The 12892-nt window shown below is 44.4% G+C and overlaps 1 protein-coding gene across 1 annotated transcript in view; it reads left to right on the forward strand.

Moving 5' to 3' along the window:
• Positions 1–12892, forward strand: part of PSMD1 (proteasome 26S subunit, non-ATPase 1) — a 126832-nt gene that overhangs the window by 8014 nt on the left and 105926 nt on the right. The window contains exons 7-12 of the mRNA XM_032777256.2: positions 1720–1946; positions 5801–5861; positions 7811–7939; positions 9039–9127; positions 10261–10339; positions 12052–12225. Of these exons, the coding sequence (XP_032633147.1) occupies positions 1720–1946; positions 5801–5861; positions 7811–7939; positions 9039–9127; positions 10261–10339; positions 12052–12225 (759 nt within the window). The remainder of the gene's footprint in view (positions 1–1719; positions 1947–5800; positions 5862–7810; positions 7940–9038; positions 9128–10260; positions 10340–12051; positions 12226–12892) is intronic.

Here is a 12892-nt window from a genome sequence, read left to right on the forward strand (position 1 = left end):
AAACAGATGAAATTCAGTTGCCTAGGAGGGTGCTAAATATGGATTGAATGGAGGTCAATATTAAAGGTGGACTCTGATATTTCATACTTGGTCATGCTCATTCTTCTGAAACAAAGCTTGCTTTAAAACAACTAAAGGAGCTAGAACATTTTTTGTCAATGATCTGGAAGTAAATATAAAATTACTGCGGATTAAAATTTGTGGATGATGAACTGGTGGAATAGTAAATAATGACAGGGTTGTCATACGGAGTCATTTGGATTGCTTGATTCACTGGTCCTATTCAAGCAAAATACTTTTTAATACAGCCAAATTAAGGTTCATGCATTTAGGAACAAGAAGTCCATATCTACTGAACAGAGGACTGTGTCTTGGAAAGCAGTGACTCTGAAAAGAGTGTAGGGCTCATAGTGGAAAAGCATCTGAACATTAATTCCCAGGGTGATGCTTGGTTGTATAAACAGGGGAGTAGTGAGTAGGAGCAGGGAAGTGATTTTTATTTTTGTATAGGGCATTGGTGAGACTGATACTGGAAAAATGCATCAAGTTCTGGTACCCACATTTTTAAAAGGAAGTTGAAAACTTAAGAGAGGCTCAGAAAAGAGCCTCAAATGATTTGAGGACTGGAGAGAATACCTTCCAGTGCGCGACGTAGATCTCAGTCTGTTTAGCTTAACAGAAAGAAGACTGAGAGGTTACTTGATTTACAGTGTACAAATACCTCCAAGGAGAGAAAATACCGGGTACTAAAGGGCTCTTTAATCTAGCAGACAAAGGCAGAACAAGAACCAGGGGATTTAAGCTGGAGCCAGACAAATTCAAAATGGGAATAAGGCACAAATTTTTAACCATGAGGGTGATTAACCATTGGAGCACCAGAGAACATGGTGGATTCTCCATCTCTTGATGTCTTCAGATCAAGACTAGAGGTCTTTCTAGAAGCTGTGGTTTAGTTAGACACAATTTACTGAGGTCAATACAAGAGTACCTGGATGAAATTCTGTGGCCTGTGTTATACCAGAGGTCAGACTAGGTGATGCAATAGTTCCTTCTCAGCTTACGCTCTGCGAATTATGACTAAAGGTTCCATGCATCATTGTGGGGGATCAGACTGTAATCACAGAGCTTGGAACCTTACGAAAATTTAATAACTTCCGTTCTGTTCTCCTGGAAATCAGTACAACTTTTTGTTTTCAGAAAGCCATTTCATGATCACCTTTACACAGCTGGGTGCTTAGGTCTTGTGCCATTGCAGCTTGCCCTAGGTGTGGGACTTTAAGAGCATCACACCCTGTTCTATTTTATCTTAGGTATTTTAGCAAAATGGCACATGTTCATTTGGTAAAACTTTTTCAATCTTGTTCTAGTATTAGTATGAGATTACACCATCATTTCAAGTAATGAAGTGGGTGGACTGTAGGTTATGCCCTTACAGCTTCAGAAGATGCTGTTATACATAAGAAAAAAAAAATTCTTAAGAAGCTTCTCTGACAGTAATTGTGTTTTTAAAATGAGACTGAGGAAAATATTAAGTGTACTTGTAAGAACTATTGTAAGATTATTTGTATCTGCCATGGGTGGGGGAGACTTCTGTCCCAGGGAAACAGTACAGAAATTAGTATGGGGAATTGATGCCTGTTCTTTCATCTTGCAGTGTTTTCTGCCTGGTGGATTTATCTGTTTTGTTTTTTTTGTTTGTGTTCCCCCCCCCCCCCCCAGTGCCTGATTTTCCTGGATGACCCCCAGGCTGTAAGTGACATCTTAGAAAAGCTGGTGAAGGAAGACAACCTTCTCATGGCTTATCAGATCTGCTTCGATCTGTATGAAAGTGCCAGCCAGCAGTTCTTGTCTTCTGTGATCCAGAATCTCCACACTGTTGGAACTCCTATTGCCTCTGTGCCTGGATCAACCAACACTGGGACTGTCCCTGGATCTGAGAAAGACAGGTGGGGATGTTGGCTTGAGTAGAAATATAATTGTCATGTTCAGTTAGAATACAATTGTATTTTTTTTTGGGTGGGTAAATTAATTTATGCAGAAACATTGGAAAAGCATGCATCAATATTCGTAGACTTAGCGGAATGTATGGCCCAGGGACTGGTAATATGTAGGTCCCTTCGTTTTCAGTTTTTCTTTTGTTTACAATTTCCTGGGAATTTAGTGGCATTATTACAAAATTTTTAAAAAGTGAAAATTGCTAAAAACAAATGAATGACCCAGTTTTCTGGGTAAATATCGGGGTTAATACTAGGAGATGGGAGAACAGAAAAAAGCAACAGAGGAAAGCAAGAGTATTGAAAGTAAAAGCAGTTGAATGCTGGGGTAGTTTATTTCACTGCATTTAGTTGCATAATATGTAGCGCTACTAGATGGTACCTGAACCTATTGGAGCCCAGAGATACTTAAACAGAGAGAATTTAATTACATTTAGAGTAATCATTTATTGACATAAACACATCTTAGCTAGTGCTATATTGGATTTTCTTGGCATAATCAGTATTTTCAGATACTTCAGTAGTCTACATTTTGGGTGAAAATTGGTCAAAACTGAATAATAACTTTTGTAAAACCTGGTAAATTTTCAGTAAAAACCAGAAATGAAGAGCGTTATTATTAGTGATATGATACAAAGCCTTTCACCTCTTGGACAAAGCTCCCTAGTTCAGATCCAGCCTAGAACTTTGTTACCAGAAGGTACTACGACCATCTGGGGACTTTTCAGCAATCTGTATCACAAGATCTTAGTGGCCAGATATCGACATTACACAAGACACCTCCCACAGTTGGTGCTAATTGATCGCCTCATTTCATCTCCTCTTTGGTCTCTCACAAGTAGTCCGCATGGCATGAAGACTCAACTACCCTCTCTTTCCTAGAGGTGGTCTTCCCTAGGTTAAGATGGAGGCATGTGAATACAGCCTTGTGGAGGAAGTGTGTAGCACAGCTGTTCTTGCAGTGTCTGTTCTTTAGTCTCTGGAGCTGCCAGACAAGCACCCACATCTAATTAAAAAGCATTTAATGGGGACTGTAGCCCAAACCAAGCCTACCAAAACACAAGGGCCTATGGAAATGTAGGAAACTGGTTCCAAACACCTTTGTTTCTTCAGTCAAGAGTGCGTATGTAGCAGGTAGGTTGGGGTGGGCAAACTTTTTGGCCAGAGGGCCACATCTGGGTGGGGAAATTGCATGCATGGCCATGAATGTAGGGCTGGGGCAGGGAGCTGGGGTGTAGGAGGGTGTGCAGTGTGCAGGAAGGGGCTCAGGGCAGGGGTGTAGGGAGGAATGTGGGAGGAGGCTTAGTGCAGAGGGTTGGGGTGTAGGGGTGTGTGGCAGGGGCCTCAGGGCAGGGGGTTGGGGTGCAGGAGTACTGTGGGGTGCGGCAGGGTACTCAGGGCAGGGGGTTGGGGTGCAGGCAGGGTGTGGCGGGGGCTTCAGGGCCGGAGTTGGGGGCAGAAGGGGTCTCAAGGCAAGGGGTTGGGTGCAGGAGGGGGTTGGGGTACAGGCTCTGCCCGTGCCCTTTCCGGAGTGCTCCAGGGTAGCAGTGGCGGCACCGGGCAGGGCAGCTCCGCCTGCTCTGGCCCTGCTGCTCTCTGAAGGCTGGCACCACATCCCAGCAGTCCCTGGAGTGGGGGGGCAGAGGGCTCTGCGCACTGGCACTACCTGTGTTACCTCCCCGAAGCTCCCCATTGGCTGGGTTTCTGTTCCAGCCAACGGGAAGCTGCAGGGAAGGATACCTACAGCGAGGGCAGCGCTGAAGAGTCCTTTCCTCCACTCCCAAGGGCTGCAGGGACGTGGTGCTGGCTGCTTCTGTGGAAAGCAGCGCGGGGACCCACGGCCAGTGGGGTGTGTCAAGTAAACCTCGATTTGAACCTATGAGTTCAAAGACTGAGGCACTAGCATGAAGTCTTAAGCTTAATCTCCCTTTAGATCTATAGGCTTGCCACCAGGTCAGGAATTGATAGGCCTGACCCCTTTTCCTTCTCTGGTGTCTCCAAACCCTCCCGGGGGGACCTCCGGAAACCTGGTTTCTCTTGGGAGTCTCAGAAGCAGGAGAGATACCCCTTCCCCCCTCCTTCCAGCTTCCTCCATGGTCTAGCTTGCGCGTACAAGAACCTGTTTTTTTGCTTCCCAAGAGACTAAGCGTCTTTCCCTCAGGACAATTGAGATGCCACAATACCAACAGCTTGGCTTTGCCTTACTAGAAACGAATCCTTCCACAATGTCTGAAAACAGAAAGCTTTATATAGAAAAGAGACAACAGACTACACACTGCATAACATCTATACAGGCGCCTACTTAAGAAAATCTGAATACCCAGTCTGGATTTAACAAGCTCAATTAAATAGGACAAGCAATCACATACATGTAATATACAAGACACAAGCTCCTCAATAGCCGAATTTACTTTGCTTCTTCTTTGTACTCACAGATGTTTAGTGAAAGGAGTTGAAAGCAGGGTAGTAGAAGCAAGCTTGTTTATCTCACAGCCGAGAAACCACAAGACACAGCAAATCCACATCGACATACAACACACAAAGCTGCCTCAATAGCCGACATTACTTTGTTTTCCTTTGTCTCACAGACTTTGTAGAATATTTGAGATAAGATGGAGTTAGAAGAAAACTTAGTTGACCATAGCCGAGAAGGGAAAACGAAGACAGACCAAGTATACAAATTCCCGCCCCTGACTTTTAAACAATCCAGTTCTCTGATTGGTCCTCTGGTCAGGTGTTTGGTTACCCTTTCCAGGTAAAAGAAACTTAACCCTTACCTTACCTATCTACTTATGACAGGGTGGCAATCCTGTGGGCTGGATTGAAAGCCCTGCCTGGCCAGATCTGGCCTGCGGGCCATAGTTTGCCCACCCTTGAGGTAGATGTCCCACAGTAAGAGGGAATATGTACCCACAAAACAATTTATAAATCAGCCTGTGCAATGTCTGATCTCTGTTAGTCCTATTTGAGCGCCACCTCTGAAGATTGATTGCATTGTAGGGGTCAGCAGGCAGCAACCTTCTCCCTTGAGCACTGGAATTTCAATTTTTGTTCATTCAGAGAGACCCGGACAGATTTCTCTCCCCACCGTTGGCAGAGCCTTATTGTAACATTGGCAGAGCCTTATGTTTCTGGAAGAGATGTGAAATAATTATCCCCTCCAACTTGCTTGTAACGCCCATCCAGTCGTGTCAGTGAGAGAGATGGATGATGCCTGAAGTGTTCTATCTGGCATGGCACTCCCCAGGAGAGACTGGAAAACTACCTGAGTTTACTTTAAAATGTCAGGCAGAGGGAGTCTGTACACTATATTGGGCTGTAGTGATAAATGGAACGTTTCCCTCCACTACACAAGTCTGTCAGGGCCGCGTGTCAGTGCTAGCTTAATGACTTGGATTGCTTTCTCATTCATCACTACGTCCATCCTTACTGACAGTAGTGGCCCCTAGGCTTCTGAGTATGGAGGTAGTCTCCTTGCTATGTCTCACTCCCAAACATGTTTCCACCAGTAGTTTTCCCTCGCGTCTCCTCGTCCATACAAGCCTCTCTAGTCGCTGCACTTTTCAGCCAGCGTGGGGGCCAGGATTCTCCCAGTCTTTTATCCCTAACTCCCCCCTGACTCAGATTGCAGAGGGGGCTGCTATACTTGTATGTGTCAGCCCTGTGCCATGTCAAAGGTCTCTTATCCCCAGAGCTCACCTTCATGCACTAGTCTCCTGTGTCAGGGCGCAACATTCAGCTGCTGCCAGAGCATTTGGCAGTCATGAGATGTGAACGGGGTTGTTTTTTTTTGTGTTTAATTTCAGTGACACTATGGAGACAGAAGAGAAGCCAAGTAGCACTTGTGCTGCGAAGTCTGCAGAATCTGTGAGTGCCATTCTGTGAAATCAAATGTGCTGTGTTCAGCTGTCCATACACGTTTTGCTTAGAACCCTTCCTCTTCTTCCCTGTCACAAGATGGGATGAACCTCTAAGGGAGTTGGGCGTACCCTTGTCTGTGACTAAACTAGCTTCCTCCTCAGTGATAGGTTTGAGGCTAGGGGCCAGGTGATGGTCTGCAGATAAAAGGCCAGCAAGCAGCTGAGAGAGAGAGAACTGTAGGGAGCAGGTAGGCTGCTGCAGGAGACTCTGGGTCAGGAGAAGGGGCCAGGTAGAAGGACCTGGTTTATCTGTTTGATTTGGACTTTATCGGTACAGAGGAAATTAACTCCTCCCCAAAGGAAAGCACTGAAATTCTGCTGCTGTTGAGCACTTCATTCTGATGCACTGGCCAGTGAATTGGCCCACTCCCCAGAAGCCATTCAGTAACAGTTTTCCTGCCTGGGAGAGCCTGGACGTTGCCTCTGGAATGCCAAAAGGAGTTGCTAGAGTAATACCAGGCGCTCATGTTCCCTGAGGGCTGTACCCTTTGCTCTACAGTGCTCACAGCCTACAGTGAGGGATAAAGCTTGGTGCTTGAGTTCTGCTCTCTGCTTGGGAATAGTGCATGTTGTGCTGTTGCTGTGCTACTTGGCTGGCTCATTAGATTTTTGTTGTGTAATGCTTACTCTCTCGGGTATGTTAGAAGTAAATATACATACACCCTAAGCAGCAGATGTAGCAGCCTGGCCATTTTTTTCTGGGGCTGGTGAAAGGAAAAAAATAAAATGCTACCCGAAGGTAATGCATACATGTGAACTAGTCATGGGAATGGTTGAGATTTTCCTGTAGACAGCTGAAAGGGAGACATTCTGTTCATTCAAATGTGAGTGGAGATATTTGCTGAAACTAGGCAAGGAAAGAGGGTGGAAGTCCTTGCTTCATCAAGAGCCTGTGAGCAGAGTACTCTGGGGGCAACATGTCTTGGATTAGTTTCTGTTACATGAATGCCATTGGTTGTGGCAAGGGGCAAGCATGCATAAGCAACCTTTGTGACCTGAAGCATTCCTGAGTTTAATCTGCCCCAGATCAGAAAAGAAATAATTGAGGGGATTAGTTGAAGGGCTAAACTAGCTGTACTCAGTGGATCTCTTTAACATAAAGCGACTACAAAGAGACCGGATGTACTTTCCACCCTCTGTGAAAGAGTGCCAAGCAGGGACTTACCCTGCAGACGTTATCTAGGGCTGTGGGGACGAGTTATTCCAGCAGAGCACTGAAAACGAGCAGACAGTGGAAATACAGCAGTGAATGGTAGATTGTTCCAAAAGTCATAACACTGGGTTCTCCCTCTCCAGCCATTGTAAATCGGAGCAGGGTGGCTTTAGCACATCTGCTTCCATTAACCTTCTGCATTGAATTAAGGTGTGTTCTGTTTTCCTGAGAAGTTCTAGCCACATCATGAGGCACAGCCTGTGATGCCTAAAGTATTGCTGCTTTGAGTCCTTCCCCAGTATAATCTGCAAGGAAATATAAGCGCAATATGAATGTAGGTAACTGCTCTTGAGGGAGAGTCTTTTCTCCTCGTCTGTTGAAGGTATAAGAGACCAAACAGAGCCGGATGTTGAGCCTTTTTGGCATTTGGTACAAGTCTCCTCGCAATACCTTCCATTCAGTTCAGTGACTGCATTTAATCTTAGGGGGTCTGTCCCCTACTCCCGTACATAGAGGCACTCCCATTAATGTTCCTGGGAGCTGGGTTGTATGCACTGAGGGAAGAATTATTACTCTTTTCTCTTCCAAGAGGTTCTGATCTCTGAAGCACGTGACGGGGCATGTACTGTTAAATATACCTATCTATTAGCTCTCTGGTGGGCCATTGTTTTAACAGAGCTTGGTCCTGGGGGAATGCAGGGATTCTGATGATCTGTTTGTTTTTTTGTCATCTGTATGTGAAGAACCCAGAGCCTAAGGACCAGATTTCAAAAATGATTAAAATTTTAAGTGGTGAAATGGCTATTGAGTTACACCTGCAGTTTTTAATACGAAACAACAATACAGACCTGATGATTCTCAAAAACACAAAGGTAAGAGACCTTGGATTGTCTTTTTCTTTCTGGAATCATCACAGATTTTCTGGTGACTGTTTCAGTACTGACTGTAGTCTCCTCCTTGAAGCAGTAGGTTTTAGCAAGGCCTATATGTCTCTTGGAGGAGTCTATTTATTCTCTCTCTCTTTCCAAGGATCTAGTTTAGTGTATTGGTCAGACCAGATTGATTTTAAAACTTGAAACTCCAAGGCTAAGGGAGGGCTGCTTGTTCCCACAATCTGGCCCAAAGCCATTACACCCTGGAGTGTGGCCCAGAGATTTCTGAGGTGTGGCTTGTGGGCACCTTCCGCTATATCTGTGGGTTGAAGATAAAGCTGCTCAATTGCTGTATTTCATTGCAATGTATTGGGAAACTTGTGTAATTTCTACTTCACTAGGGAAAATACTGAGAGAGAGAGAGAGAGAGAGAGTGTGTGTGTGTGTGTGTGTGTGTGTGTGTGTGTGTGTGTTAAAATTTATGTGCAAAGTAGGTGCAGCCCTTGGGCTCATGGCAAGCTTTGTCTCTTCTGTCCTTTAAGACAAGTGATTATTGTAAATCACAACAGAGATTATTTGAATCTGAAATGTAACTTCTGTCCTCAGCAAGCGGTGGTGTGACACCATTGTTTTAAGCAAGTACATGGCTGTTGGGAGATTTCATTTTAAATGCACTGGAAATGCATAAAACTCTTTTGGATAGTGATCAGGCATAGCCTTCTAGGAAGGGCTTGAAGTTGCTGTCAGCAGCACTTACTGTGTAGCAGTAGGTTCCTGGGGTGCCTGGCTATTTAAGAGGGTCCTATTCTCAGTTTGTGCTGTTGCTTCATTCCAGAAGTTTACAGAAAGGACTTGTCTGCACTAGAAGAATTGGTTTGAGACTAGATAGGTGTGTATTAACAAGCAATGCATCCCCATCTGGAAAAAGATCATGCTTAGGTTGGGGTTAGTTAATACAACTCTATCTAATTGTGACTTATTTTTCTAGTACCAAGTCCAGAGTGAACAGAGCTATGCGTCTTAGTTGTGAATCTTCTTAGCTGCAACCTGGTGTCTGTTTCTCGCTTCTTGGTGATACTCGTCTGTTTTGCTCTTCCAGGATGCAGTGCGGAACTCTGTATGCCACACAGCGACGGTTATAGCAAACTCCTTTATGCACTGTGGGACAACCAGTGACCAGTTCCTTAGGTAAATGCATTGCAAAGAAGTTCAGTTAGCATTCAGAGAGGTAGAATAGTATGTGCAGTACCGGTCACCCCGTCTCCGAAGAGACATTGCGGAACTAGAGGAGGATCTGCAAAGTGGTGATAATGATCAAGGGGCTTGGAAAAGCTGCCATATGAAGAGTGTGAAAAGGTTAGAATCCTTTCCCTGAGAAAGGAGATGGATAAGCAGAGAGGTGAAAAAAGTGCATGAGATAACAAATGGTCTAAAGAAGGGCAATTGGTAGCTTCTGATCTCTTGTCTCATAACACAAGAGCAAGGGGACAATCAATGAATTTAAAAGGTGGGAAATTCAAAATCCATAGAAGGAAATATCTTCCCGCTTCATGTAATTAGACTGTGGAATTCACTGCCACAGGAAGTCATTGTGGCCAAGAACTTAGCAATATACAGAAAGGGCTGGATATTTACATGGATATCAAGATTATCCCGAGTTTCTATACATAATTATAATTTTAAAAGTGATGATAAACCTTGTTCTTTGTGGCTTAAACCAGTCTCTGACTATTGGAGATCAAGATGAGACCGAGTGGGGAGGGTCAGATTATCCCGCATCAGCCTGTGGTGGAGTACTTACACCTCTGAAACACCTAGGTCTGGCCACTGTCAGAGATGGAGTTCTGCTCTAGATGGACCACTATTTTAGTCCAGTCTGGCAGTTCCTACTTTCCTGTAAATAGAGGCTGGCTTACTAGTGAGCTAGTGACACTCACGAAGGTCAAAGGTGGGGACTGGAGCCCACTGCGGGAGGTGAAGAAAGAAAATGACTCTGTGATCAAATCCCTGCAGTTGAGCTGGGAACTGTGTTGATGGACTGCGTGGTGAGCAATATCCAGCTCTCTGGAAGGATTGCTCAGCCTGCAGCCAGGTCTTTGAATATGCTGAAGTAGTAGATTTATGTAGTTCTATGTTGCCACTTCATGCTGCTGTTCAGCGGCTGAGCTGGGATCAGCCAGAAGTCAAGGCTTCTCTAGGCAGTGGAGCATGGAAGCAGCCCCTCCCCATCTCCAACAGGTGCTGGTTTTGACAACGTTATTTTCTGATGAAATGTGGGTGTTATACAAACTATATTTAACCCCTGACTTTCCTCCTTCCAGAGATAATTTGGAGTGGCTGGCCAGAGCCACGAATTGGGCTAAGTTTACTGCTACTGCCAGCCTGGGTGTCATACATAAGGTAATGCTGCCTTCAGTCCTGTGGGCCTAAGTGTAAACTCTTGCCATGCCAGTGCTGTGACTGTTCGTTTGTCTCTTGGAATGGAGTGGGGTTTCTGGGTTATACACTGCGGTCTTGGTCACACTCCAACTCGTAACCAAGTTTGTACCCAGTCACTGATAGGCTGACTGTAAATGTGGTTTGTCTCCTTGCGTGGCCTGATTATAACTTGGCTGGAACCAAAGCAACTAATGATACCTGACCCACACCAGAACCCTTGGTTGGCCCATTGTCGTCTTTTTGTGAGTGGTTTGGTCTTTTTTTTTATTTGCAGTGCAATCCAGACACTTTAATCATGTTAGTGTAACTGGTTTGGTTGAACCTTAGGACATCCTGGAGTGCATTGTTCCGTGTGCTGCCAGTGCCACCTTTTGTGTATATTCGCCAGGCACTTTATTCCTGTGGAAGCACCGCACCATAGAAGAGCTGCCCAGACTTTCCCCAGATTTACTGGTACAAATGTAGCTAGGGAGCCTGTGGACATGCAAACGTGTTTCTGATGGCAGAACAGTTGCTGTGTGGACACAACTGAACAGTGTTACTATAACCAATTTAGGTGATTTGGCCTCTAGCTGGTTACAAAACCACTGTTTAAACGTGTGCTGTGGACAGGGTCGAATGTTTTTAACGAGCATCTCCAAATATCATAAACAGGACATCTAATTTTTAAGAAACATCAAATACACGTGGCAGCTTCTAAATCAGAGGGATATGCGAAGACTCAGCTGATTGCCAGTTCTTCTTTCTTCTGAATGTACACATGCATATAGCAGAACGTGCACTGTGCCAAACGAGGGCATGTAGTGTAATCTTGGTTAGAAAAGTGGTGGAGAAATATGGCTTACAGTGAAGAACCTTCAACTGACTTATCAAAATCTAAGTGCACAGAAGAAGAATACAGTGAATGAACAGAGGATTTAAAGTATTTACAAGGACCATTTGGATGGAAGGGACCTGTGAATACTAAACCTGTGAAGTGGATTTAATTCTCTAATCCAACCCTGCTAGATCACATCTAGCCTTAAATACGTGCAGTGAAGCTGTGATCTAGACAAATGTTTGTCCAACTTAATTAAAATGGAGGGAGAGCTCTTTTTGCTACTGTGCAGTCAGAGAGACCACTCTTCTTCCCTCCTTTGCATCAATTGCAGAGGATGGTGGCTTCCATTTACCAAATGTCTGTGGTTTTGTAACTTTATTTTGTGGCTTCATGATGTTACTGAGCTTCGTGCGGTGGTATGTTCCAGAGGAGGATTGATGGTGGCCGACCTTGCCGATTCAATGCTGGGAAAGCATTTTCCAGTCTGAAATAGTGGGAGACCATTGTAATTGCTTTGTGGGGCTAGAATCTTTAATTAAAGCATCCTGATTATTAGGCCAAATATGGTTCCTAGTGCTAATTTGTTTGCATTGGCTTTGGATAGCAATCATGTGATGGGAGTGTAGTCACATGCCTCTGTGTGAATAAGTAGTTCAGAATTGCAGAGAACATGGCATTAAAAGATTGACCGTGTTGGGTTTGTGTTAGATCACAGTATGGAAATTGGTGGCTAAAGCAGATGTTTCCTATTGAGTGTTTAAAATATCGTAACAATGTCTTCTAATTAAACACTGTTTTCTTTCTCCTCTTGTTCTTCCCCTTTCCCCAACCCCTTTGGGCAATGAATTTGCAGGGTCATGAGAAGGAGGCTCTACAATTAATGGCAACATACTTACCCAAAGACACCTCTCCAGGCTCGGCCTATCAGGAGGGCGGAGGTCTCTATGCATTGGGTCTGATTCATGCTAATCACGGTGGTGACATCATTGACTATCTGCTGAACCAGCTGAAGAATGCCAGCAATGATGTGCGTACTAGATTTAACAGTGAACCTAGTTGTGTTCTCGTGGACCCAACGGTGCGCTAGGTGCTTTGAGCGCTTACACTTTAAAACAGTTATGATACAACAACTGATGACCATTAACAGCCTAATAACAGGAGAAGGGCATGACTAAGACAATGGCTACAGCAAATAACCCTAACACCCTTCTTGTTAGAATACAAGTGGGATTTTAGGATGGACTTGTATACTTGTTTCAAAATAAATGTCATCTACAGCATGACTTTGTACCCATCTCTCCTTTGTTTTAGGGTAGACTTACTGTATTGTGCTCTGGTTTTGGCTCCAATTACCTACCAAAGGAGCAAATTGCTCAAGCGACTGTGCTGCAAACTGTCTTATGTGTAAACAGTTTCAGCAAGGATTTGCTGCTAACCATTCCTGGGCTTCTTCAACACTGACCCCTATGTTTGGAACAGCCTCCTAATTAATGTTTGCCCAGAACCCTTCCTCTCTCTCTCCTAGCATATATAATAAAACAGAAAATATCATAATGCCACTATATAAATTCATGGTACACCCATGTCTTGCAAACTGTGTGCAGTTTTGGTCGCCCCATGTCAAAAAAATGTATTAGAATTGGAAAAGGTACAGAGAAGGGCAACAAAAATAATTAGGGGTATGGAACAATTTC

The sequence above is a fragment of the Chelonoidis abingdonii genome, chromosome 8 (assembly GCF_003597395.2).
Source record: "Chelonoidis abingdonii isolate Lonesome George chromosome 8, CheloAbing_2.0, whole genome shotgun sequence".
In the NCBI taxonomy this organism is placed as follows: Eukaryota; Metazoa; Chordata; order Testudines; family Testudinidae; genus Chelonoidis; species Chelonoidis abingdonii.